Below are 27,164 nucleotides of genomic sequence, written 5' to 3' on the forward strand. Positions count from 1 at the left end.
CTCTACTTTCTATGTGGGATGCCTACCACAGCATGGCTTTTGCCAAGCAGTGCCATGTCCGCACCCAGGATCTGAACTGGCAAACCCCGGGCTGCCGAGAAGCGGAACATGAGAACTTAACCACTGCGACACTGGGCCGGCCCAGCCCGACTTCCGAAATGCTCTCAGGACTCCTTTGATTTCACAGGATTAGGCTCTGTCTAGGGCTCCCAGGCTCCCAGGGTTTTGCTAAAAGTCATAATAGTGAGAAAGGAGTATGGTTATGCGCCAGTGTGTTATGTGTCTTCCAGATATTTTCAAATTCCAAAACTAATTAACAAATAAGATGCCTCTCAACGATAAGCTTAGGGGACGCAAAGGATCAAAATCTCTTGAATTTGATAAAAAGTTTATCACCTTAATTGGGTAATTGGATTAGCTCAATGCCGTTTAGGAGCTCCATTGTTTATGAAGTTTTTTCAAAACAAAGGATTTCATTTAAAATGGGAAAAGATAAGGAATAATAAAAGTGTCTTTGGTGGTAACGGCATGGTCCTAAAACAAACTCAGGCTGAACAATCAGATTTTGAGCAAGATAAGCAAGTATTGTTAAAAAATATTCAGTGACTTTAACTATATCTATCTTTGAATATTAAGTGTCACTGGGAAAAATAAACGGGCTTTAGAATGCGGACAAAGCTAGTTGTGAATCTTGGCAAGTTACTTTTTCTTAAGAGCAATTTCACATCAGTAAATACAGAGATAGCAGCTTACCTTACAGAGCGAATGCCCAGTACATAGAAGGTACCCAACATAAGTTAAATTTTCCTTCAACAAGGTCTCCCCTGACTCTAATATGGTCCCTTTACCTAACTTATGTTATCCATATTACGCATTCTACCACATAATCACATACTATCTCTGACTATTCAAATATTTCATGGGGCCGGCCCTGTGGCCTAGCTGTTAAGTTCTCGCACTCCACTTCTGTGGCCCAGGGTTTCACTGGTTCAGATCCTGGGCGCCGACATGGCACCGCTCATGAGGCCATGCTGAGGCGGCATCCCACATGCCACAACTAGAAGGACCCACAACTAAAATATACAACTATGTACTGGGAGGGATTTGGGGAGAAAAAACAGGAAAAAAAAGAAGAAGAAGAAGACTGGCAACAGTTGTTGGCTCAGGTACCAATCTAAAAAAAAAAAAATTTCATATATGCGCCTTATTTTCCTCAAGTAGAAATGTAAATTCTTAAAAGTAATATTCTTAACTTTCAAATAAATCACTCAGAACCTAGTTAGTACTGTAACATAGCAGATACTGAATATTTGCCAATTGAAAATACAATTATAGATGATTTAAATTTTGCTCTATAACTGTAATAATTCTCAGCTTTTTATTTCATGAACAGGGAGAAAGATACTATGAAACCAAACTCTCAATCTATTTGACATGTAAAATTTCTTTTGAAGAAATGGTCCCGTAACTGTTACAGTGACTTTAGTTTTTAATTATAATTTTAATGTTTTTCAAAAGTAGTTTCAGCTAATTCTGTGTAAGATATTTAAAATACAACTATATTTAAAGAACTTGTATTTAAACATACCACAGACTTCATAAGTAATTCTGATGCATCGTAGAGAGGCCATGGTCTACACTTCACCCCAATTCTCTTTTTTGCTACACTGAATGTCAGGATGATATAGGAAGTTTTTCCTTACAAAGATAGATTTATTCCCATAACCTCAGCTACCACCTATGCTATATGTCCCAATGATTTCAAAGCTCTATTCACTTGTGCTCTCAACAACTTTCAAACGTTCACCGCACATCCCTATCTGGGAGCTCCATGGGCTCCTCACATGCAACAATCCAAACTCATCTCTCCTCACACATGTGCACTCCTCTTCCCATATTCCCTAATATTAACGAGATCACCTTCCATCCAGCTGCCTAAGCGCAGAACACTCTTTCACTTTCCCTCATTAAAACATCCAAGAAGCCCACTCTGCTCCACTTCTGAAACATCTTTCTACTCCCTTTTACACCCATCACTACTGCCTGAGCTTAGGTCCTAAGGATTTCTCATATGTTTTTCTGAAATTATCTAACTGTTATCCCTGTTTCCAGTAGCTCCTCCTTGCTAACCATCCTCCACAAGGCTTTCACCATATAAAACATAAATTTGTTATTTCTCTACTTTAAAGTATCTAATGGTTGCCTTCTACCTAGAAGGAAAGTCAAAAGTCCTTAGCATAGCATACAAACCTGGAAGAGGCCGCCTCATCCAACTTTTCAAGACTCTGGTCAAATATCAACTCCTGTGAATGCTTTCCCTACTCCCCTAGAGGGGGAAGGCCCTCCTATGCTCTTATTACTCTGAACGCACTTTGAATAAACCACCTACCACACTGTAATTGTGTTTCAATAGAGAGAGCTCACTGAAAGGAATAAGGAAAACAATTTGTAAACCCAGAAAGGACTTGAACAGCCAACTCACAGGAAAAGAAATACTAAGCAGCCAATAAACACGTGTGTAAAGAAGCCAAACCTCACTCTTAACTGTAAATGAAAAACAATGACATACCACTTTGTATCATATTGACAGATTAAAACATTTGACAATATTTAATACTTCAGAATGATTAGTGAGAGCAGAGGAGAAAAAGGCAATATTGTACACTGATGAGGACATAAACTGGCATTATCTTCTGGGAGGGAAATGGGACACTTTCCATAAAAATTAAAATGTACATAATCTTAGACCTCGCCATTCTACTTTTTAAGAATTTATCCCAGGTGGTGGGTGGGCAAAATGGGTGAAGGGGGTCAAAAGGTACAAACTTCCCGTTATAAAATCAGTCAGTCATGGGGAAGTAATATACAGCTTGGTGACTATAATTAATAATACTACATAGTATTGTATATTTGAAAGTTGCTAAGGAGTAGATCTTAAAAGTTCTAATCACAAGAAAAAAAAATTGTGTAGCTATGTGTCATGATGGATGTTAACTAGACTTACTGTGATGACCATTTAACAATATATACGAATACTGAATCATTCTGTTGTACAACTGAAACTAATATTATGTTAGTTACATCTCAATTTTTTTAAATCTCACAAATTTAAATAAGAATATTAAGTTTTTAAAAAATTTCTAATAAATGCTTACACATGAGCACTTAGTATTATCTGATAACTATGCTTCACTCCCCTTTACAATATACTACTTTAGGTAGCATGGTGAGCGTTTAACTGCAAACTCATTTAAATCCTGGCTCCACCTCTTACTATTATCTAAGTTTCCTCAGTAGTTTTAATTGTAAGAGTTTAAAACTGGAAATAACACTCTTCAATTCAAAACAGGTTTAATCTATCGTGACAGACACCTTTATAAAAAAGATTACTATCTAATTATTAAAAACACTGAAGCAAATTTATTAAGTATCTCAAAAAGATATGCAAAGTGTGAAAACTCAGGCTGTAGAAAGTGTGTGCAGCATGATATTTGTGTAAAACACATGGAAACAATAGACATATATGCTGATAAATATATTGAAAATACTCAGAATAACACATAAACACCAAATATTGATGGGGAACGGGATTAGTGGAGCCAAAAGGTAATCTCAGTTTTTCACTTTTGTACTATATTTTTTCTTACAATGAGGCCTCACTGCTTTTATAATAAATGCTTTTTAAAAGTCCATTTAAAATTGGAGAAAAAACATCCTATACTCTTTTAGAAAGATTAGTATTCTAACTGACTGCATATGTAATAAAATTGAAATATACCTGTTAGGTAAACTAGCAGGAAGTATTTTCCATTTCTTCTCTCAAACTATACTGGGTAGTTTTTCTAACAAACAGTCCTAGAAGACTGTCCATTACTCATTAAGCTGACTGTAAAGTATTCATGTGCTATACAAGAGCCCCCAATACCACAGCAAATGCCACGAAAAAAGGTAATCACCTCACCTCTTCTACTCTGCACTGAAGCAAAAGGAAAGAAAAGAGACAGGAGAAAGATTAGGAATATAGAGAATTTACATATTTATATAAAACTGTAGATCTGGACGTTTCTAAATTAAAGCATAAATACACCACATAAAAAAATTTTAAAGCCTTCATTAATCAATTATGCTAGGTTGTACACAAATAAAGGAAAAGATGAATGCTGAATAGCATTGACCAAGCACTTTTGCTAAATCTAAGATATTTAATTTCCTTTTAAGAGAAAAGGTTCCCAGCCAAGTTCATAAAAGTACTTACTGATCTGATTCAAAGTTTCCTGAGGAATCCAACTCATATCAACATCATTCTGACTTGCTGTACCCATCTCTACTTTCTGTATGGGTCTCTTGCGCTGAGAATATAAAACATTACTTTAAAGGAGTTCCATTATATTGTTTACTATACTTTTAAAAAGATCTATCAAGCTACTTAAGTTAAATATCTTAATAGACAAAGGTGTTTTTTCTTTTAAAACATACTCTTACTTAAGAATTTTATTAATGAGAAAGGAAAATCATGTCCAGCACCAATTATAAACAATAAATAACAAGGAATAAACTTTCACAACAATTATTTATTTTCAGGCTTTAAAGACATTTTCCTCTGCTATAAAGCTTCATATATTACTATACAATTGGTGGACCAAGGAAGAATTTCTAATTATACAATGATTTTCTTCTCCTTTGGGAATCAAATCTTAAAGAATAAATTTATTTCTATATTCAACAAAATTCAGGAAAGTTACTGAAATGTTGCATGCCAACAGATTTCTACATTGTTAGCTAAATACACTTAAACAGTTGGCACAGACAGAACAAGAACATAAAATCTCATTTAAGCTAACAATCTCAAACTTTGTCCCTAGAGCAGTATTTGCAGCAAAACTGCTAGAAAATAAGAAAGTGATTCAATCCCATTCTCTAGCCTTGCTCTTAAAAACAAAAACTAATTATTTACTATGAAACAGAGTGTTAATTATACAGTCCAAACACTGATTCTGAACACACAGAAAGATAACTAAAAAATGGCTTATGCATACGGGAAAAAAAATTTGGAGATGCCATTATACACAGTGTAGGCAAAAATGCTATTATAATAATGAGGCAAAGTGAGTCATGGAAATTAAATTTAAGCATTAAGTATTTCTTTTTTAAAGAGCAAGTACTTACTAATAACATTTATTGCTAATTTTACCATAGACTTTTTTTTTAAAGTTTGGGGTTTTTTTGAGGAAGATTAGCCCTGAGCTAACATCTGCTGCCAAGCCTCCTCTTTTCTTTTTTTTTGTTTTTCTTGCTGAGGAAGACTGGCCCTGAGCTAACATTCATGCCCATCTTCCTCTACTTTATATGTGGGACGCCTGCCACAGCATGGCTCGCCAATGCCAGGATACGAACTGGCAATCCCCGGGCTGCCAAAGCGGAATGTGCAAACTTAACCGCTGTGCCACCAGGCTGGCCCTTTAATATAGATTTGACTGCCTGAATTAATGCTTAATAGAGAGTCACCAAAATGTCTAGCACTTGTTTAGGGTCTGGTTGATATATATATTTGACACAAATCATGTTATACTTTCCATTGAGAGGAGCAGTATGAGTTGTTTTGTTTTCTGGGGTTTTTTGCAGGGTGGGGGAGAAGAGGGAGATGAAGACATGGTGGTGAAATTAGCCACCACGTCAAGAGAGAGAAACCATGAAGACGGGATGCTTCAGTGTGGCCACCTTACGGCCCTAACAAGAAAACACAAGTTTGACTGACAGAACAAATACAGCCAAATTCATTCCTTCTTTTTCAAATAAAGACTCATTTAATTGCTAATTATGCATTATCCCTACAATTAAGAGTATAAACACAAATGTAAAAGCTGCACTGCTTACAGATAAAATAAAATAACATCCATGAAAAAGTGTAGTAAACAATGAAATCTTATGTCTGAGTTTAAGGAATAAGAATTCCAGCATAATTTAGAATTCCAATAACAATAAGGTAAAGATCAGTCTGGAGGGTGTAGACAAAGGGCATTAATTGCACATGTGTATGAAAGTCTAAACAAATCCAAGCCAAATATCCAAGGTCTCACCTTCCGGTTTTATTTTAAAAAGGTACAACAAACCTGTAAATTTACAAACTCAGGGTGAAAGTAAGAAGCCACAAATAACTAGATTATACTTAATTTTGACGACACTGTAACAACTTTTCAACTATGGCTATAAGAGTTGTTCATCCGTAATTACCTTTCTAGATTCTAGGAGTTGATGAAGGCCAACAACCACCAAGAGCCCAAGACCAGCAAGGAACATATACATAAAGATTCTGATATAAAAGAAGAAAACAAACTGGCTTTAATTCATAAGAAATACCACAGCTAATTAAAACTGTTAACTCTGCTTTACCTCATAAGAAACACCACAGCTAGTTACAACTATAATTCTAACACAATATAAGCTTTCCAAATAACTTCTTGGGAAAAGGAATAAAATTTTTTAAATTCAACTTAGATCTAGGTAATAAGTTCATAAATTTACTTTATCTCTAAGAACAATTAGTCAACAAAAAAAGCAATTATATGATCTAAAGTGAAAAAAATTACTTTATAATTGCATTAGGTTTTGTCTCCCTCAAATATTAGATTATTTTGCAGTTTGATTTAAAAATAACTTTTGGTGAATTACACATAATTATACAGTATGAAATGATTCATCATCCACAAAGAACACATTTCAAGATACAATCTTATGATTTACGTTTTCAATTGCAATTTTAGAGGTATGCAACTTAGATAAGGCTTATGATCAGTTTAAGAGCACAGGGTGGAAAAGAATTTAAAAGAGGGGAAAGATGGAAAGCCAACTATCTTTTTAAAAAATTTTTTTTTCATTTTCAACTATCTTTTCTAACTTGGAATTAACAATTTTAAGAATCATCTAAAGTATGGATTTATGTAGTAAGGATTTCACCAAATATATAGTTTACTCCATTTTCACCATTTAAAAATATGTTGATAGGAGCAAGCCTTCCAGTCCCACCTAATGAGATCAAGATCTACATATTTCTACTTTTACTTACGTTTCTCCATCTAACCCATCCTCTCTTTCAATAATTGTAACTGTTTGATTGAAGACAGCATCTTGGAATACATTGCCCTGTTTTGAAAAAAAAAACCAAAACAAAAATCTGAAATGCATTGAAAGAATGAAAGTTTACAAGATTTCTTAAAACCATTACCCTAACAGATATGCTACAGCCTTCTTATCACTTAGAAGGTCAGTAAGACTCAACAAAATCATACATAATTGCCCTAATTCAATGTCAGGGATTCAACATCATGATGTTACTTTCTCCTACAAAATAAAAAATGCCTCCAACTTTGCATTTGTCCCCCAATTTCTTTGGGGGGAGGAGGAGAAAAGTATGAGGAACCAGGTAAGTAAAAAAAAAAACAAGATAAAACTGTGCAAAAACAAAGCCCACAGAACACTCTTACACTAGAACCCCTAGCTTCTGTTGTCTGTAGTCCGCCAAAACAAAGAAGAGCAAAAAATGCACAACAATAGCTGCAACAGAAGATCATTTTAAGAACTAGACTTGAACAAAAGTCAAATTCAAATTGATAATGGGGGCCAGCCCAGTGGCGCAGCGGTTAATTGTACAGGTTCCACTTCTTGGAGGCCCAGGGTTCACCGGTTCGGATCCTGGGTGTGGACGTAGCACCGCTTGGCAAGCCACGCTGTGGTGGGCGTTCCACATATAAAGTTGAGGAAGATGGACATGGATGTTAGCTCAAGGCCAGTCTTCCTCAGCAAAAAAAGGAGGATTGGCAGCAGTTAGCTCAGGGCTAATCTTCCTGGCAGGGGGGAACTGACAATAGATTGGAAATCAGTATCTTTATAATAAATGGGTTGGTGATGTTCAGTATCAAAATATTTTTCTGTTGTGGTCTTGAAACAGTTCTGTCAGTTCAGCACAATTTCAGTTTTCAAATGCCCCAGAATCACTGAGACGATACACAGAGAGCTGTTTTCAGTGCTTGATGCTTCACACAAAGGTAGCAGTACTTTTTCAAAACTGTCACTTATTGCTAAACTGTAACTATTTAAGTTTTACTTCAAGATCTTTCAATTTGTGTTCTTCTATTGATAATTCTAATAATCAGAACGCACTGATGAAACTAACATTCAAAATGAGATAAACTACATATATGCCTGTTGGATTAAGTTTAATTCTGAAAACAAAAGAAAATATCTAATTCTTCAAGCCACTTAACTGTAAAGTTGAAGAAGCTTAATACATTACTTTGAAGATAGGAAGAATGAAAAACCCTTCCTACTCTACTAACTGAAAAAAAAAGGAAAACTTCACTGCGGCATGAGAAATTTAACTCAGACATAGGGTAAACATGACACTAGGAAGATGAAAAGGCTGACTACGCTTCCAAGAGAGGGTGAAATTTCCTTCTCTGAAAACTTTTTTGAAAAGGAAATGGTTTAGATGTGTTCTCGTCTGAAGACAGACATAATATGTGGCATCTAGAGGTCAACTCTCAGCAGTAAAATTATAGTGGGCTGCTCTCATTCATTCATTCATTGGATATATACTACATACATTAAAAACCGTAAGAAAGGGGCCTGCCCCGTGGCCGAATGGTTAGGTTCGCACACTCCGCTTCACTGGTCCGGGGTTTCACTGATTTGGATCCTGGGCACGGACATGGCCCTGCTTGTCAGGCCACGTTGGGGCGGCGTCCCACATGCCACAACTAGAACGACCCACAACTACAATATACAACTATGTACTGGGGGAATTTGGGGAGAAAAAAAAAGACTGGCAACAGTTGACAACAGAGCTTATATTAGGCTATTTGGTTCTCATAAACTATAAACCTTACTGCTAAAACTATTTCAAAAACAGTAGACTGTGTGTGTGGCTTACTGCTGCTTTTCCTTTTAAGATCCAGCTCAAGTCACTTCCACTTTCATACCAGAGCACCTTATATACTTATCTCTAGTATGTATCCCTTATCATACTGTGATACTGCCTTTTTACATCTATCTCTCCCAGTGGATTATAGACTTGACGACAGAGACCATTTATCTTTGCCTCCCTAGTGCCTATTACAGTTTCAACCACAGACAAGGCACCTCAACGAATAAATACAAGAATATTCATTAAACAATGTCAATTTCCCTTATCCCATCTCTAACAAAAAAAAAAAGGTTTAGAAGGCCTTACATTCAAATCTTTGTAGTTCAGATTGATGACTAGACCAAAGGGTCGTCCACCCATGGGCTCTGCAGGAATGAAGGAGTACTCGAAAGTTGCCTGCCTCTGGGGAGGCACTACAGTGTTCAGAGGAAGAGCTGTGAAATTCTGGATATAAAACTGGTAGTCCTGAGGATAACGGAATGAGGCATCTAGGGATTCAACAATAAAATCTTCTGTACCCTTGTTTGTAAAGCCTACCAGGAACTTCACAATGTTATTTGCTGGAAAATCTAAGAAACAAAAAAGACAGAAGATTAGAAAAGGTTCAAAGAGTATAAAATAAGCAGGAGACGTTACTAATGGATTTTGGCACCCTTTCCTGCTGTGTGTCAACCTGGTTTCAGAATCCTTTTGAATAGGGCACTCCAATCATCTACTAACTAGTAATTGGAGTTGGTGTACAAATGAACCCTTTTGTCCGTAATCTAGCACTCCAACTTGAGTTAACTGAACATTTCAATTTCAGACCAGATCACATCCAAACTACGTGGTCTACGAAAGAGCTGCATACTTTCTGCAGTAGATTATCTTGTAGTAGGGCTACATATCTTGATGAAGTCACCTTTCCACCAACTTAGTATCTGTTATTGGTACAGATAATGGAGAGAAGAATAACAAAAAGACAAAGTCTAAGAAGTTCACCTAAAAACTTTATCTGTTAGAACATAAAAAAAATTAATCAGGCAATCCCTATCTACTTTAAGCAATTACTCAAAATACATATTTTAAGACTCAAGGAGGAAGCTACAAAAATATGGGAAAAAATCTCTTAATCAAATTACATACTTTTTGTAGGCATAAAGTTGGATCACATGTGGGAATAAAACAAAAAACCTGGGGGCCGAGTGGTTAAGTTCATGCGCTCTGCTTCAGTGACCAAGGGTTTCACAGGTTCGGATCCTGGGCACGGACATGGCATAGCTCATCAGGCCATGCTGAGACGGCGTCCCACATGCCACAACTAGAAGGGACCCACAAGTAAAATATGCAACTATGTACAGGGGGGATTTGGGGAGAAAAAAAAAAAAGAAGATTGGCAACAGTTGTTAGCTCACGTGCTAATCTTTAAAAAAACTTGAGAAGACCGAGAAAATTACTAAGTTCAAGTAACGAGTCTTCAACAATCATACTATAATCTACAGAGCTGAGTTTCACCCAGCACAGCACAGGCTTTGGTGTCAGATCTGAGCCTGAAACCTGTCTCCACAATCTATTTACTAACTGAGTAACCCTCGACAAGCTGTTAACCTTTCTAAATCTCGGTTTAACAATACTAACTATCTTCATAGGATTTCTGTTAAGATTAAAAAATACATGCAAAGTGTTTGACAACAGTGCCTACCACACAGCCCTCAATAAGTAGAAGACATTATATTTATTTTCCTTTAAGGAAACCTAGGCTCCAACCAAGGCCTAATTGTAAAGATTTAATATTTCACTAATGTTAACACTCAAAGTATGAGTTATTTTACTGTGGTTGTTTGAAAAAAGTTTAAAAACAGTATCTTCCAAACTGACATTTAATTTCTAGTTAAACTGGGTAGTATTTATTTTTCTCCTTATTTTAATGACAGGAATACCACCTTATATATATGGGTATTTATACAAATAAAAGAGGGTTTTAAAAAAAATACGTTTACAGCCCACTTGTAACATAAGAGACGAAGATGAATCAAAACCTTAAGCACTACAAATGCTTCCCCAAAAGTGAACTTGTCATTTTAAAAATTTCTGTATCTGAATTAAAACCAACATCCCTCTATTACCTTCTCCTTTCACAAACAGGATAGTTGTATCTGCACTTGGTGAAGCTTCAGGTTCACCAGATACATCTTCTTCCTCTTTATCTTCTGCCTAAGAAAAAGAACATTAAGAAGGAATTACTATGAGGGAAAATACATCATTAGAAGATAATGACTTCACTAAGTCTGGGAGAAAATATTGCTTCTTCAAGGCTTTGTTGAGATTAGCAGTGGTATGAATTTTACTGTATGTCATCAGTTAAAATAAAACTTCCAGAGCAGTGTATCTCAAACAGTAATGGGCATATCAATCGCCTGAGGATTCTGCAGATCTGATTCAGGTCTAGGATCAAGCCTGAAATCCTGTATTTCTAACAAATACCCAGGAAATGACGCTGCTGGTACTCAGACCACACTTTGAACTGCAAGGTTCTAGAGAATGGGTTGGTAAACTAAAAGGGCCAGATATCCATTATTTCTGGCTTTGGGAACCATGAGCTCCCTGTTGCAACTAGTCAACTCTGTGGCTGCTTTCTCTTTGGTGTGAAAGCAGCCACAGACAATATGTCAAAGAATGGGCATGGCTGGCTTTGGCCCATGGCCACATTTTGCCAACCCATGACCTAGATCACCCTGTCATCAGCCTAGAGATTTCCATCACAATTAACAATTTTCCTGTGAAAATTCATCACACGTCTTGGAAGAAATGGTTAAAAAAAGAAAATGTGACCAGGGATCATACTGGGGTGATGAAGATGTCCTAAAACTTGATTAGAGTTGAAGAACTTCGTATACTTACTAAAAATCATTGAACTGTATAATGAAAACAGGTGAATATGATATGCAAATTATATCTCAATAAAGCAGTTAAAAAATGTGAACAGATTTTAATTTAACTTTAAATCTCAGTGTAGCATCTCTCTAGGCATCAATGAGGATTATAAAGCTATTCATACATTTGAAGTGTCCGGGCCCTACATAAATCAAGATGCTTAATGACAGCCTTGTTTATTGTCATTTAACTTCTCATTTATGTAAAATATTCTTTCTTCCAACAGACAGACTTCTCAAAGGCAAAGACTGTCCTATATTTTAAAAATTCTCAGGGGCCAGCTCCATGGCCAAGTGATTAAGTTCGCGTGCTCTGCTGCAGCAGCCTAGGGTTTCGCCGGTTTGGATCCTGGGCACGGACATGGCACTGCTCATCAAGCCATGCTGAAGTGGCATCCCATATGCCACAACTAGAAGGACCCACAACTAAAAATACACAACTATGTACTGGGGGGCTTTGGGTAGAAAATGGAAAAAAAAAAAATCCTCCACACTCAGCTCATAGGCTTACTCAAACATTTGTTTGACGCCTGTGCAATTGTATTATGTTATATTTTAAGTATCCTTAATGATACTATTCATTTAGTAAGAGTCAGTGAATTTCTACTTTTGGGAAGAGACCAGAGACAGGAAGACAGGCCCATAAGCTGTAGCAATGAAGAGGAAAGGTATACTTGAGAAACAGTTAAAAGAAATCATCCCTAAGATTTGACTAATGGGGTTGTGGAATAAAAAGAAATGGAAATAACAAGGCAAAAGCTTGAATCACTGGAGCCATATCAAAACAAGAAACAGATGACAAGACGGATGGTAAATGCGGAATTCCATTTTGGACATATAAAATTTGAGGTACTTACGGAGCATACAGATGGTACTATCCTGCAAAGAGCTGAAAATACAGGTATGGAGCTCAGTAAGGTAGGTGGCTAGAAACAAGATCTGAAAGTCATCAATATAAGCTGGTGTGGCTGAAACCAGAGGTTTCACCAACATTAAGGGAGTGAGCAGAGGGAGACGAAAGTAAGAGAGAGACCAAGCAGCAGCAGCTGGGCAGGGAAAACTGAGAGGTGAGCAACAGAAGCCAGCACAAAGGAACTCAAGGAAGGAGTAATCAGCAAATGCTAAAGAGAGCTCCAACAGTATAAAAATGGAAAACAGGCCAGGAATTTGGCAATTAGGTCACTGGTGACTCAGCAACAACAGTTTTATTAGATACATGGGACTAGAGCACGTTAGAGAAGCATGCCGGTAGAGAAAAGAAATGTGCAGCAATTTAAGGTGAAGGACTACAAAGCAGAGTAAATGAGCACATGTGTAGCTTAATAAGTCGCTGAGCAGGATCAATGCTCGAAGATAACAGAAGGAAAGAGAATAATTTAACAGATCCCACCAGGACAGAGGGAGTAGGACTGGCCTTAGAAGAGAGTAAGACAACTCGTGAATAAACAGGATAAAATGTAGAAAGGATGGGTAAATAATATATTTAGAAACAGAAAGCAGAAAATCTAATAGAGTTCACACTTGATGACCTTCACTGACACTGAAGGCAATGTTGTTGCTAAGACTGAAGAGGACTGACTTTGGAGTTTGAAGGTGGTGATATGCTAGCTGTGAAGAACTGGAGAGTATAGGTAAGCAAAAGCAAACAACTCATTTATCTTATAGCTAATTAGCATATCATAAGACGTACAATTCTTAGGACCTACAACCTGATAATGCTCCACAATATTTCAGCTATTATAGACTGTCTCCAGGAGAGTAAGGAAATTGTAGCACTGAGAAGGTGACTTCAGCTGCTGGAGGACAGGCAGGCAAGAGCAACTTTTCACTATATAACTCGTACCTTTTAAATTCAGAGCCATCTGAATATACTACCCACTTTAAATAATACTACTAATATTTTTAAGTTAGCTAGTGTTATTACTACTATAGCTCGTTTTAATAAAAACAAAAATTGCGGGTCTGGCCCGGTGGCGCAGCGGTTAAGTTCACACGTTCCGCTTCTCAGCAGCCTGGGGTTCGCTGGTTCAGATCCCGGGTGCGGACATGGCACCGCTTGGCAAGCCATGCTGTGGTGGGTGTCCCACATATAAAGTAGAGGAAGGTGGGCATGGATGTTAGCTCAGGATCAGCCTTCCTCAGCAAAAAGAGGAGGATTGGCAGCAGTTAGCTCAGGGCTAATCATCCTCAAAAAAACAAAAAACAAAAATTGCTATCACTGACTTTAAGAAAAATACTTTCAGAGAATGCTGGCAAGCTACAGTGCAAGCCACAGCTTTTAGAGACAGAGGATATTCAAGAGAGTAGGAAAGCTCAAGGTGACTTAAAAAAAAAGGTTTGCACTGAAAAATTTTAAACCAATAACCTGCATCTAAACCAGCCGTTGGAGTCTCAGGCCTTAGGAAAAATCTCCTTTCCCTCCCGTGACTACAGACATAGGCTGAGTGGCAGAGGACCCTTACGAATCCCCCAATTCTTTGATACCTAAGGCAACTGTGTACAAGCTGATAATATAAATCTTGGGAAATAATAACCGGAGAAATTCTAGGGCGCTCAGTTCTGGAAATAACTTTTGTAGAGCTCTGGATCTAAGGGCCTACCTTTCTTGGACAGCCTACACGGTCCCATGCAAGCATACCACTGCTGGGATGGTCTAGTTCAAAGGAAGAAAACACCTTCCCTGCCTTTCTGCTTCAATTTGCCCTAACCATTTTCTGATTTGAGAAAAGCAACATAGCAAGGGGTACTAACACTTCTGTACTAATCGGCCAGGGTGAGGAGTGAACAATTAGAGTTGCTCTTTTAACTCTAATGGTTGTCAAGGCAGGGAGATGATTAAGGTATAGAGAAGTTCTAGGGCCAGGATCTGTGGCCAAGTGGTTAGGTTCATGTGCTCCACTTCGGTGGCCCAGGGTTTTGCCAGTTCAGATCCTAAGCACGGATACGGCACCACTGGTCAGCCCATGCTGAGGCAGCGTCCCACATGGCACAACCAGAAGGACCTTGAGCTAGAGTATACAACCATGTACGGCGGGTGGGGGCGCTTTGCGGAGAAGAAAAAAGAAAGAACATTGGCAACAGATGTTAGCTCAGGTGCCAATGTTTAAAAAAAAGAAAGACAAAACAAAAGTTCTAGCCAAACTGTAAGTACAGTCTTCCCTTGGCATCTGCAGGGGATTGGTTCCAGCACCCCTCACGGATTTCGAAATCCAAGGATGCACGGGTCCCAGTCTGCCCTCTGTACATGCAGATGTGGAACTCACAGACGCTGGAGGGCCAACTGTGTAACAATGATCTAATAGTTCCCTTCTCTACTCCCTCCAGAGTAAGTACATTCCAGCACTAGAGAGCCCATGTAATGTCAGAAAAGTAATTATAACAATATAATCTATTACTAAATTTCTGTAGACGCCCAAATTTCAGAGCCCTAAATATCACCTTTAATCCTCAATTCCTGGATCAACTCCCTTCCAATGTTCACTCTAAGTTATCTTACCACAAGTGGCACTTTTAAAACAGTCAAATCTTTATTACCAGCACTGATGGAGGAATATATTGATCTAGTTAAAGCTGTGCATCTAATGAACTAGGCTGAAGATGCAGAGCCCTAATATAAACCCTAAAAGTATGGGTAAACATACATGTGAAAGGCTTGATACATGGGTAATCAGTAAAGTTTTCCTGAAGGAGAGGAAATTAGGAAAGCACAAAAATGGGTAGCGGTATTCTACACAAGTGAAAGAGTATGTACAGATGCATAAAAATGGGAACTTAAACATCAACAAAATAGCAAGCAGATGAGCTTAGTTGGAAGGCATACTCCATAAAAACGAGGATAAGTCAAAAGAAGAGCAGAAATCTATATATGACACTAATTATTTTGATATTGACTTAAAAGAAATGGGACTTTTCCTTTTGGTTCAATCTTGAAAAAAAATGACAAAATCTAGAATCACAAAAATCTAGAATCACTTCCAGGTTCAAGTGTGGTATAATGAAAAGAGAAAGAAAAAAATCTGTGTAGATTACAGTAGTCCAAGAGAGGAAATGAAATTAGCTGGAAGCATGCTACAATAATCCTTATTCTAGCTCAACATTCTTACTGTCATACTATAATTATATAATAAAAGTTTCAGAGCTGGATGACTCCTAAGAGATCTTGTCTAAGCGCCTTACTCTTCACAGAACACATTTTATACATTGTTTGTCTGCTTTTCAACCCCTACCACCGAAACACATATATACTCCCCCAAGAACATAAGCTCCATGACAGCAGAGAAAATATCTGGCTTGTTGACCCCTGCCCTCAGAACAGTGACTGGCACATGAAGGGACTCAATAAATACTTGCTTATTGAATGAAGGAAAGAAGAAAGAGGAAACTGAGACCCAAAGAGATAAGTTACCCAAGGTCAGAAAGCTGAGTAGTATGTATCCCAAATCCACCAACAAATGGTCCAGTGCTATTCCCACTATACTGTTACACTCAGGCTCTGACCATATGATCTTGAATTGTTTCATGTCTCCCTCCCTGTTCCAGAAAATACTTATGATCCATCGTCAATGACTGGCCCCTACTCTCCCAACTTCAATCCACTCTGATCACAGTAACAAACCTCTAGAAGCAAGAATTTTAACAACAAATTTTTCTATAAAAAGAATAAATTCTAGATACATTATACACATATCTTAAATCATATGTAACACTAACCAAATCTGTGGGTTCATCTTCTTCCACCTCTGCTTCATCATCCTCATCTTCAATTATTGAATCTTCCACTGTTTCCTCATCTTCTGTAAGATCTTGAGCCACTGCTACCGAACCTAACAATAAAATACAAGACAAGTAATTAACTACCCTGGAATAGTGATGTTCTTTAATCTCAGGCATAGGCAAGAAAATTTTCCCCTTGGAGTAATTCAATCTCCCAGTGCACCCGAATGAGGCCAAATTACAATGCATCTAAAAATATGCATATTATCTTATTAGTAGTCTTAACAACTGCATGTTCCTTTTAATGGAAAATGTTGTTTAATTTTAAAAAGCACCTAACAGTTGGAAAAATGAACTGGTGAAACCAAAGATGCCTTGAAGCCCAGATAAAGAACTTCAAACAATTGTCTTAAGCAAATTAAGGAAAATAAGTTTGTGTTAAAAGAAACTCCAAAATTTAATCCCTGTCATTAACCATTTTATAAAACAAACAAAAAACTCAGCTCTAAAGGAAAACAGCAATCTCACTATCTAGGCAAGAAACACTGTTACTACAGTTGACTATGGCTCACTCTTAGAACTTGAAAGCGTGTAATTCCAAGGAACAAATATCTGATGGTATCCAGGGCAAAAATTAGCTTGCATAAAACACATCCTGTTTAGTAAAAACTACAGTGGTAACTTCAGGGTTTATAGCAGAGAAAGACAGCATTTATTTCTGCATATGGCTTCAAACATGTTTTACGATACTTTTCTATTTCCCCTACACTTAATATCAAAATAAAAGTTAAGCATAACTGTAATGCCAAGAAATTAAAAATCATAATTTTATAGGTAAAAGTACTACTCTAAATAAGTCACATTAAATCTACTTCAGATCCTGCAAAGAAATTTCAAAGTTCTAGCAACTCTCAACATTTCTCAGAAAGAATGATGATGTGGCAGCTCAGTAAAGGAAAAAATGTGGGAAAGGAAGCATGTACATATGCTGCAATATCCAAGAAAAACAGTATATATTAGGGACCATGCATTTTAAGTCTCTTCCTGTCTGTCCTTACTGGCTGTTAAAATTCATGCAAAATATTAAAGAACACTGGATCACCCATTACGAACTAAAAACAGCTTTTACTGCTTGCTGAACAAAGACTACAACAGTGCACTCATAATTTATAAGTCATTCCTAACTTTACAAATTTTCAAAAAACCAGTAAGAAAAATATCTTTGTCTGACATAAAGTTGTATTTAGTTAAATTTCAAGACTTCTCAATATATAAAATGTCTTTTCATCCCCTTTTTCAGTGGATATTAAACAATTTATTTTAATGTTAACCAGCAACAATTTTATGCCTATAAAATCTAACAATTTTCGACGGGAAAAATTAAGAGAAAACACATCTTTTGAAAGAAAGACCATTCCTCACAAAAATGTTTACAGAAATCCAGTTTAAACACTGATGTTTCTTTTAAAAAGAAAATTTATAAAACCTGAAAAAATACAGTTTAGATTCTACACAAGTAGAACAAATTTTCTTTAAAAAACCCAAATGAGAACAAACCAGCAAGCACTCCTCTTTAAATATGCAAATGAATTCATTCACAGTTTTGGTTAATTCTCACTTGGTTTTCTATCCACTAAACAGAAGCCAATCACTTCACTTCTTTGCAAAACAATTCGTGGATACCTGTCACCATCACTCATTTTGCCACACAGCTTGCTCAAACTTAGAGAATGAAATTCTAGCGATCGTTTAGTCAGGCTAAATTTTACAGCCAAACTAAACGATCGAAGTTCATGATAGAACCAGGGCAAGAAGCCAAGTTTCTACATTTTCAACGATCTGCTATCCAAGTTATTGCCACACCAGGTCAACTGTTGGAAGGAATAAACTTAGAACTCGAAGTAGACTATTTTTTCAGGACATGGCACTTCCACAAAACATAAAAAGGTTACAGAAAAAGAGAGGCGAGAAAAGGAGGGCACAAGTAACAGACATCCCACAGGGATTCTTCAGTCCGCCTCAGAGCACAGGCGCGGGCAGTGGGGACGAGGATCGGGAGCTTTTCTGAAGTCAGGACTCCTGGTGACACACAGGGATCAGGTGCTGATAAACGGGAAGACGGCCAAAAGAAAGACGCTCTAAGAGTTCAGGTGTGTAGAAAACAAGGGTTCCAGCAAATGAATGGAGGTCTCCTAGCACCGGCGCTAAGGACACGTCAGCCCTGAGCAGGGAGGGGCGGAGCGGCGCTGGCGGCGGCCGACAGCAAGCCAAGGCGCCGCTGCAGCCCTGGGCGGCCGGGCCCACAGCCCCTCGCCTCCTTCCCCGACCCGACGATCCGCCAGCTCCGGCCACTGCTGCAGGCGCAAGGCCCGGCCCGAGGCGCAAGACCGCCGGCAGTGCCCCGCGCTCCGCGCGGCAGAGGCCGAGGCTCCAGCGGGGTTGCGGCCGCGCGCGCTGAGGCCCCTACCCGAGCCGGGGTCGGAGAGGAGGGCGGCCGGCAAGGGGGACGCCCGGCGCGGGAGTCGCCGCCGCCTCCAGCCCCAAACTTGCCGTCGCTGGTGTCCCTTCTCGGCCAAGCCCCGCGGCCCACTCCCCTCGCCTCACCTCCAGAGCCGCCCCGGAGCAAGAAGGTGGCGGGGAACACGAGCAGGAGAAGCAGAAGCAGCCGGGGGAGGAGTCTCATGGCGCGGCCGGCCCGGTGCCCAGTCGCCGTCCGCTAGCCCTCTCGGCGGCTCCGGCGGTAATGGCGTTACTCTTCATCCGGGCTTCGGGCGGGGAGGGGCGGGGCACGTACCACGCACGGCTTTTCGCTACGCCCCCTCCCTGGCTGAGGAACGCCGCCAACGTGGCTGCTTCGCTCGGAGTGCTGGAGGGGCGCCGGCAGTACGGGAGTCACGTGACTGGTTGCCCGGGCCTCTGACATTCTCGCGAGAGTTCTCATCCCGCGGTAGCCGCGGGCTGGCGACCTGCTGTTTGCTGCGTGCCCCACCGTGACCGTGTCTCCCAGTTAATTAGCGTCGTTTGTGGTTACTTTATATGAATGACGATCCGCCTGGTTCCTGGCGCAGTAGAGTGCTTTTTTTTTTTTTTAGAAGTCTTTATATAATTTTTAATAATAGTGATATAAGGACCGTGAACTAGGTGGCATTGAAAAGCAAAAATGTTCTAGCATAGATAATTGTTCAAAAAACCCAAAAAGCATAAAAACTACACAGTGTAAAACCTTTGTCCCCTATCTGCCCACACCCTCACCCAAAGTTAAATAGCAGCAGTTCTTAAATTCTTACCTGAGGTTCCAGAGTTACAAATCACCTAGTACAGTGCCTGGCTTATAGTGAGCATTTGGCAAATACATAGTGCGGGCAGCAGTGGCTGTACAGTTTCCTTCAGTTTCCTTCTGATCTAGTTTGGCTTTGGGTTGCTGCCAAAAATCTGGTATTTCATGCAATTAAACAATCTGAATACCAGGAACCATTGGACTGGACCAATCCAATCCATGTCGTATGGATGATCAGATAAATAAACTGACTCTCATGTGTTTATTATTGCTAATGATTGTCCCTTAGAACTGTGTTTCATGTGTAATCTCATTTAATCTCTAAAACTCCCAATGAGCTGGTGTAGGGGAGGAAGACATTTCCTCTTCCCAAATGTGGGTTCGTCTGGCCGGAGAATGAATTAAATTCACATGAGACAGAATAGCAAGAGAAAATTAAACAAAGCTTTATGAGGAACCATGGTCCGGAGCCTTTCTTCTCGAAGGAAGAAAGGGCACCCAAGAAGTAGGGTGCACAGAGTGGTTATATACCCCCAAACAAGGTGTTTCACATGTGATTGAAATGTCCCTCCCACAATAGTCACAAGATTGCCCTGTCAGCCCAGTGCTTGATGGACACAGCAGGTAGTGGTCTGCTGTCTCAGAGGGCATAGCCGGAGGCAAGTCGATTGTCTGGAGCTGGGCGGTCACAAGTGAGCGCAGCAATCAGTTCCCAGCCTAAGGAAAGATGCTTAATCCTTAAAGAAATGCCAACGTTGGGAGGGGGAGGGAAGTCAGTTACAGGAGGTTACCAGAGAAGCACAATAAAATGCAGATTTAAGTCTTTGCCTTTGGTATTGATTAAGAGTTTCTAGAGAGAAGGTCATCTCCTTTCTTCTTCCTGGTACAGAGAGGGAGGCACCTTTTACAGACAGAGATTTACCCTGCAAATGTAAATGTGTGCTAACAAAGGGCAAGTTCCATTCCTCAGAGCCTCCTTCCCTGTCCCAGTTTATCAAAAGCAATCAGCCTCAAATAATCCTGATGCCATATCTTGGGGTGGCCAATTTCAGGTCCCCACACTGGGTATTACTAAGAAAAGTGAGATACAGAAAGGTAATTTACTCAAGGCTTAAAAGCTAGTCAATGGCAGAGGCAAAATTTTAACTTGGCAGTCTGATTCCAGCCTCCATGCCACACTGGCCTAGGACATCTGCTGATCTGTTCCAGCACTGGCTCTGCTAAAGACCTCGTGCCTTAGGGCCCCTGTTAAGGCAGCTTGTGGCTGCTACCGCCACTGTCTAATTCTGCCTACTCAAGTCACAACCTGACAGCGCTGGGCTGAACCAGCTCAGCTCTGCTCCACTTCGCCAGGCCACTAGCGCCGCTGCTCCTGCTGCTGCTGCTGCTGCTACTAAGGCACCCGCCAGAGGTGGAGGGGCTCTGTGAGAAGGCATCCTCCCACTTTGCTGCTGCCTCCACTCTTGTGCACAGGTACCAAAGCTTCCACTCTGTACCAAAGCCAACAGGACTGGTGACCCCACTTTGATGTGGCTGAACCCTGCTGAGTACTCTACTGGCATGGGAAGAATCTCTCTCCCCAACTTTGAGGCACTTTCTGTTTCACGAGTTTCAGTTCAGACCTGCTCTGAGTTCCTGATGTCTGGCAGGTTTTTTGACAAACACATCCTGTTACCAAAACTGAAATGGGGTCCCTCCTGGTGATTTAAATCAGACTCTACACTGATGCAGGGTCGGTGAGCCGAGGAGTCGAAAGAAAGGTTTCTTAGACTCTCAAGATCTGGCAGGAGTGCTCTTTTATTTGGAGAATAGAATAGCGTGGAGACAGGACCCATGGGCGGGCATAGCTGCTGCGTGCGGACAGGACCCACGGGCAGTCAGAGTTGCTGCTGGCATGGGGAGCTGCTGCTGCCGCTGCTGCTTCTGCTGCTGCAAAGTTGGGTGGTGAGTAAAGCTAAATTTAAGGCATAGGTATGTGAGTTATCTCTTTACAAGACAAAGAATATGTAAAAAAGGTTAAAATGGTATCAGTGCCTGTAGGGTCTGGCCATATGGCGGTCCCACAACTTTTAGATAAGAATCAAACCGGATTGAGTAAATGGCAGAAGTCACCAATTGAATTTTATCCTCAGCTAAAGACAAAGGAGGATTTGGGGGGGGGGGGGGTCAGTTACATGAGGTTGCCAGACAGTAACCAACTTAAGTTCTTGCCTCTGGCATTGATTAAGAGTTTCTAGAGATAAAGCCATCCCCCTTCTTCCTGGCACAGAGAGGGAGGCATCTTCACAGGTAGAGGTTTCCCTTAGAAATGTAAATGTTTCCCAACAAAGGGACAAGCAAATTCTACTCCTTGGAGCCTGCCTCTCTCATCTGTAGTTTTAAAAGTAACCAGCCTAAAAATCCTCATTTAAAATTAAGCAGCCTAAAAATCCTCATCATACACCACAAGTAATTGTCTCACAAAGTAAAGGATATTTGCAGCAAATAGGAGACCACGAGGTATGATTTCCAGAGTAATGGCATCCCCAAACAAAGGGAAGCAGGGACATTTACTTTGGATGGGGAATGAACATTCAAAAGGGAGCAGTGGGTATTTGCTTGTGCATGCTCAATTGGAAAACACGCTTCCACACACACTGCAGGTTATGGTAATAAGGCCTGAGCTTCTCCTGGAAAGATCTTAGCATTAAAAATAAGGCAAAGGTCATAGGCATAGCTCTCCTGGTGAGGCTTGGTCTGGTTCAGGGAGTTTAGTGATTGCATCTCCTTAACATAACAAAGGAAAAAAGAACAATCTGGAAAAACAGTTAAAATATCCAAACCCACCCTTGAGTTCCTTGGGGTAACTAGTCGGTGACAATCCTTCTATTTAACTCCCTACTCCCTCCTAGCACAGGAATCCAGTGTAACCTATAGTAGAAGATACAGACTTACACTGTATTCAAAATCACCTCTTTGTCCCTGGACCAAGGGTGTCTCACTGACTCTCTTTTCCCTGCAGAGGCCTGATTTCCAGCAGGGAGGACTCTCATGCCTTACGTTAAGGAGATTCCTGGTCGGTCTGTCTCTCCAGTTCTCAGGACATGTTTAGACATAGCCTGAACCTGTGAGGATAAGCCAGTTTAGGATTAAACTGGGACTTTCACTCCGGTTATGTTATTAAATGATTACTAATGGATTTTATTTGGGGCTTGAATTTTAGACAACCAGCTACTAAAGGTGCAGCAGGAACAAATAAAGCATGCCCACTCTGGAGGTGACTGCTGTGATGAACTTAGGGAAAATAAAAACATACAAACAGATAACAGAGAGACCTGTGTGGCTGTCTGACTGGCATAAAAAGCAGTAGCCTATGGATCAGGGAAGTAAAATACTCGCCCTGATCTTAGTGCTCATGAATTCTGCATTATTGTGATCTATGCTCTCCCTTGGTGCTCACCCAGGGCTCTCCTGCTTACTGGGTTCCAATCCTTCCCTTAGGGAATTCACAATTCCATCTGCTAATTTATTTAGGTCCTCCCAGATGTCTCCCCATATTCTCTCCCTCTCACATCTGCACCTCTCTCTTTGAAGATGTGTTTTCCAAGAATATACCACATTCTGGTTATTCTCATTCATACAGCTCTGGCAAATTCACAGTTGATTCTCCACTTATGTCATTTTATTCCCTTAGAATTTGTTAGAGCAGAGCTTTCTTTTCCTTAGATTACTTAAGATTTCTCTTGGCGTCATTAGCGAATGTATTTATTAATCACCGGTTTTGGTTCTGTTTCATTTCCTCTGGTAACTGGGTAGCCAGTGAACATCCGTCCTCATGTCCGTTAACCTTTGCTCAACTGTCTCCTTGTCAGCGAGGCTCACCCTCACCTCCAATTTAAAACTACACCCTGCGGCTTCCCCTCCCCTGCCCTCTCAGTTCCTTTCTCCCTTTTTCATAGCACTTGTTACCTTCTAGCACAGTATGTCCCGTGTTATGCCGCCTTTCTCTCAGCATCTTGAGGCCAGGGCTCTTGAGGCCTTTGACTCAATGCTGTAGAACAGCACCTGATGCCCAGTGGTAACTCAGAAAACAGTTATTGAATTTATTGTATTGTTACAAGTGACATCTTTCCTCCACAAATTTGCAACCTAAGTTCAATTATAGACCTAATAAGAAATGAAAAAATATTGACAGGAGATTTTCACATATCGATTTATAGGGGGTAACTTCTGGTTCAAAACTGATTTGGCTTGAACTGAAAAGCCTGATTTATGGCCGATCAAACATACGTTGTATGACTGCTTTAACCATTAAAGAATGCACGCTTTTCAGGTAAGAATGCATACTTCCCGTCAGACACCCTATGGTAATGCCCATATTAGTCCCTTTCCCAACATCAGGGTTATATTGACCTGCTAATTTGCAACTGAATACCTCTTTGAAACTTTGATGAATATGTATCCTGGGTGTGTTTAATGTATGTTCTTTGTTCCAAAAAGGTATAAGACTACTGAAAACCATGCTTCTCCAGAATGCTTTCTTCCTTTGTGGACATTCTGTTACGGAACCAGGCTCATTTGGGCCTGGAAAGCCAAACACTGAGACAACCAGATTGCAGCAGAGAGAGGATTTAATCACAAGGCAGCCAAGAGAGGAAGCCAGAGAATGAGTCTCAAATCCGCTTCCCCAAAAATATGGACTCAGGGATATTTATGGGGTAGGGTGCAAGGTCGTCTGAAACGTGGAGAGAGGTGATCGGAGGTGAGGCAACTGATGATCTGGGCAAGCGTAGTCAGACTCCATGCCTCTTCCTAGGACATGTGTTCACAAAATGAGGGTGTTGGTGATGCGGGCTCAGTGAGTCGAGGAGTCGAAAGATTTCTTGGACTCTCAAGGTCTGGCAGTAGTGCTCTTTTATTCAGAGAATAGAATGGAGACAGGCCCCATGGGCAGGAAGAGCTGCTGGCATGGGACAGGCCCCATAGGCAGTGAAGAGCTGCAGCATGGGGACAGGACCCATGGGCAGTGAAAAGCTGCCGGCATGGGGACAGGACCCGTGGGCAGGAAGAGCTGCCAGCATGGGAGAGGCCCCATGGACAGTGAAGAGCTGCCTGCATGGGGACAGGACCCGTGGGCAGGAAGAGCTGCAGGCATGGGGACAGGACCCATGGGCAGGAAGAGCTGCCTGCATGGGGACAGGACCCGTGGGCAGGAAGAGCTGCAGGCATGGGGACAGGACCCGTGGGCAGGAAGAGCTGCAGGCATGGGGACAGGACCCGTGGGCAGGAAGAGCTGCAGGCATGGGGACAGGACCCGTGGGCAGGAAGAGCTGCAGGCATGGGGACAGGACCCGTGGGCAGGAAGAGCTGCAATGGGATGAGGGCAGGGCTAAATTCATAAGGCATAGATATATGAGTTATTTCTTTACATGACAAAGGAAAGCTTATATAAAAAAGTCATTAAAATAGTATCAGTGTAGGTGGGATCTGGCTATTGGTTGGTCCTATAACTTTAGATAAGAATCAGATAAGGTCAGGACATCCTATGCTTCCAGAGGATGATATAGCTCGGTATGGAGGGCAGGTCACCTTGGACTTCTCTCCTTGGGACAGGAGCAGCCTTGATCCTCATCATTAGCATGATCTGAGGGTGGAATTTTTAGCCTCTTGATGTCAAAAGGTCATTTATCAGATATCTGTGCAGGCCCAGTTGATGGATTGGTGGTCTCAACCAGCCTGAAGTGAACAAGGGGTTCTAATTCGTGAAAAACCCCTCACACACCCATTACCATGGTGACCCAGGCTCCAGGGACATGTTATCTATAGGAACCTGGTAGGAGTCGGACAGCATATTGCCTAAAGAGCGCAGTTAACAAGGGGTGGGCAAACAGTTAAAAGCTATAATCAGTCATTGCAAAAAGGGAAAAAACTTTAGTTCCTAGCTACTTAATCATCAGTGGTTAACTGTTTGCTGGTTTCAACTGCCTTCCTGGGTTATAATTAATCCTCACCCTGGCTCAAGTAAAACTCACCTTATCTCTCTTATCTATAGAATGGTTATTGGTTGTTTTGCATCTACACTACCTAAAAATGAAAAAGTTATGTCTATTATATGCAAAGACGTGTTCTTTCACCTAGTAAGGGCTAAAAAAAAGAATTAGGGCTTTTGTACTATACTTTACCTCTGAAAGAAAAGAAGTTCTTTTGTGATCCTTATGAAAAGGGGCATGATGGGAAAAAGAAAGAAAATAAGAAGGACTTTCAAAGGAATCCTGGCTCTCCAGCCCAACTCCTCACTTAGAAGCAGGGCCTGCATTCCTTCCCCGCCCTCCCAGAGCACCATTCCCACCTGGTCCTCTTTCTCCACAGCTCACAGACCTCTCCTGACCTCTCCCCAGCTCACATTTCCTTGGAAAAAAACAGAAAAAAAATCACAATCACCTGACCACTCACCACAAACCTGACCCCTTACCTCCATCTGTGCACTCACGCTCCACCCTCCTCTCTGCTACAATAAAAACTTCTATAGGTCCATCAAAGGCCATCCACCATTTGTGGTTTGGATTCTGTCTCCTGCCCAAAAAGGTGGGGTTCTGAAAACAGCACTCTCCTCTCTACTTCATAATAAATTTCTACTTCTTCAATTCATTGCTCCCGTCAGTACAAATATACTGTTGTCCACCTTAAAAAGCGAAATTCTCCCGTGGCCTCTGTTCCCCTTCAGGGACAGCCTTATTTCTCTGCTCTCTGACACAGTAAAACTTCAGAATCTCACCTCTCAATTTTCTTCTCTGCCTAGTCCAACTGGGCTTCTGTTTTCACCACTGCACTCAAACATCCATCTCCGTCTTGCTAAATCCCAAAGTCGTCATCTGAGCCCTCCCTCCCCACCTGCTTGTTTAACACTTGTTTCTCGAGGCTCAATGACGACCATGCTCTCCTAATTTTCCTTCCACCTCACTGGCCCCTCCTTCTCTCTGCCTGGCCCCTAAATCTAGGCCTGTTAGAATGGATATACTGCATAATGCTGGAAAACTCATCAGCTTACTTCTGTAGGAAGACCTGGAGGACACTCCGTTTACCAAAGCAATAAGGAACGCACTGAGGAGCTCCAGCCTTGCTGAGAAGACCAGTGATCAGCTGTCCTCTGTAGACCAGGGCTGAGGGTAAGAGATGCTGTTTTGGAACCGGGCTAATAGCAATGGGGATGAGGATGAGAATGGAGGCCAGGTGGCACCCCTTAACCATCAGAAACAAGGTGGGAACAATTACCATCATGAGCTGCCCAGTCAGGGGAGAGGGAGGGGGAGGGGGGCAGGAGGAATAACCTGTAGAGAATCAGGGCAGGGTTAATGTGATACTT

General features: G+C 40.8%; 1 protein-coding gene and 1 long non-coding RNA gene across 4 annotated transcripts in view; one reads left to right on the forward strand and one right to left on the reverse strand.

Annotated features, from left to right (window-relative positions):
* The window catches only part of SSR1 (signal sequence receptor subunit 1), a 42,932-nt gene extending 23,411 nt beyond the window's left edge, over nucleotides 1-19,521 (reverse strand). Inside the window, exons 1-7 of one of the 2 annotated variants that reach the window (XM_023624413.2) lie at nucleotides 19,150-19,447; nucleotides 16,543-16,655; nucleotides 11,026-11,113; nucleotides 9,227-9,489; nucleotides 7,064-7,140; nucleotides 6,232-6,310; nucleotides 4,256-4,349 (exon numbers count right to left, since the gene is read on the reverse strand). In XM_023624413.2, coding sequence (XP_023480181.1) covers nucleotides 4,256-4,349; nucleotides 6,232-6,310; nucleotides 7,064-7,140; nucleotides 9,227-9,489; nucleotides 11,026-11,113; nucleotides 16,543-16,655; nucleotides 19,150-19,228 — 793 coding nt within the window. In that variant the 5' untranslated portion in view covers nucleotides 19,229-19,447. Of the gene's footprint in view, nucleotides 1-4,255; nucleotides 4,350-6,231; nucleotides 6,311-7,063; nucleotides 7,141-9,226; nucleotides 9,490-11,025; nucleotides 11,114-16,542; nucleotides 16,656-19,149 lie in introns of both variants that reach the window. The other variant, XM_023624414.2, reaches the window with a different exon arrangement.
* Nucleotides 19,522-21,166: 1,645 nt separating this feature from the next.
* LOC111769257 (uncharacterized) overlaps nucleotides 21,167-27,164 on the forward strand; it is a 39,493-nt gene continuing 33,495 nt past the window's right edge. Inside the window, exons 1-2 of one of the 2 annotated variants that reach the window (XR_002802111.2) lie at nucleotides 21,167-21,295; nucleotides 26,858-26,967. This is a non-coding gene — a long non-coding RNA (uncharacterized lncRNA). Of the gene's footprint in view, nucleotides 21,296-21,504; nucleotides 21,767-26,857; nucleotides 26,968-27,164 lie in introns of those variants that run through there. The other variant, XR_011429886.1, reaches the window with a different exon arrangement.

This window comes from Equus caballus, chromosome 20 (genome assembly GCF_041296265.1).
Source record: "Equus caballus isolate H_3958 breed thoroughbred chromosome 20, TB-T2T, whole genome shotgun sequence".
Classification (NCBI taxonomy): Eukaryota; Metazoa; Chordata; class Mammalia; order Perissodactyla; family Equidae; genus Equus; species Equus caballus.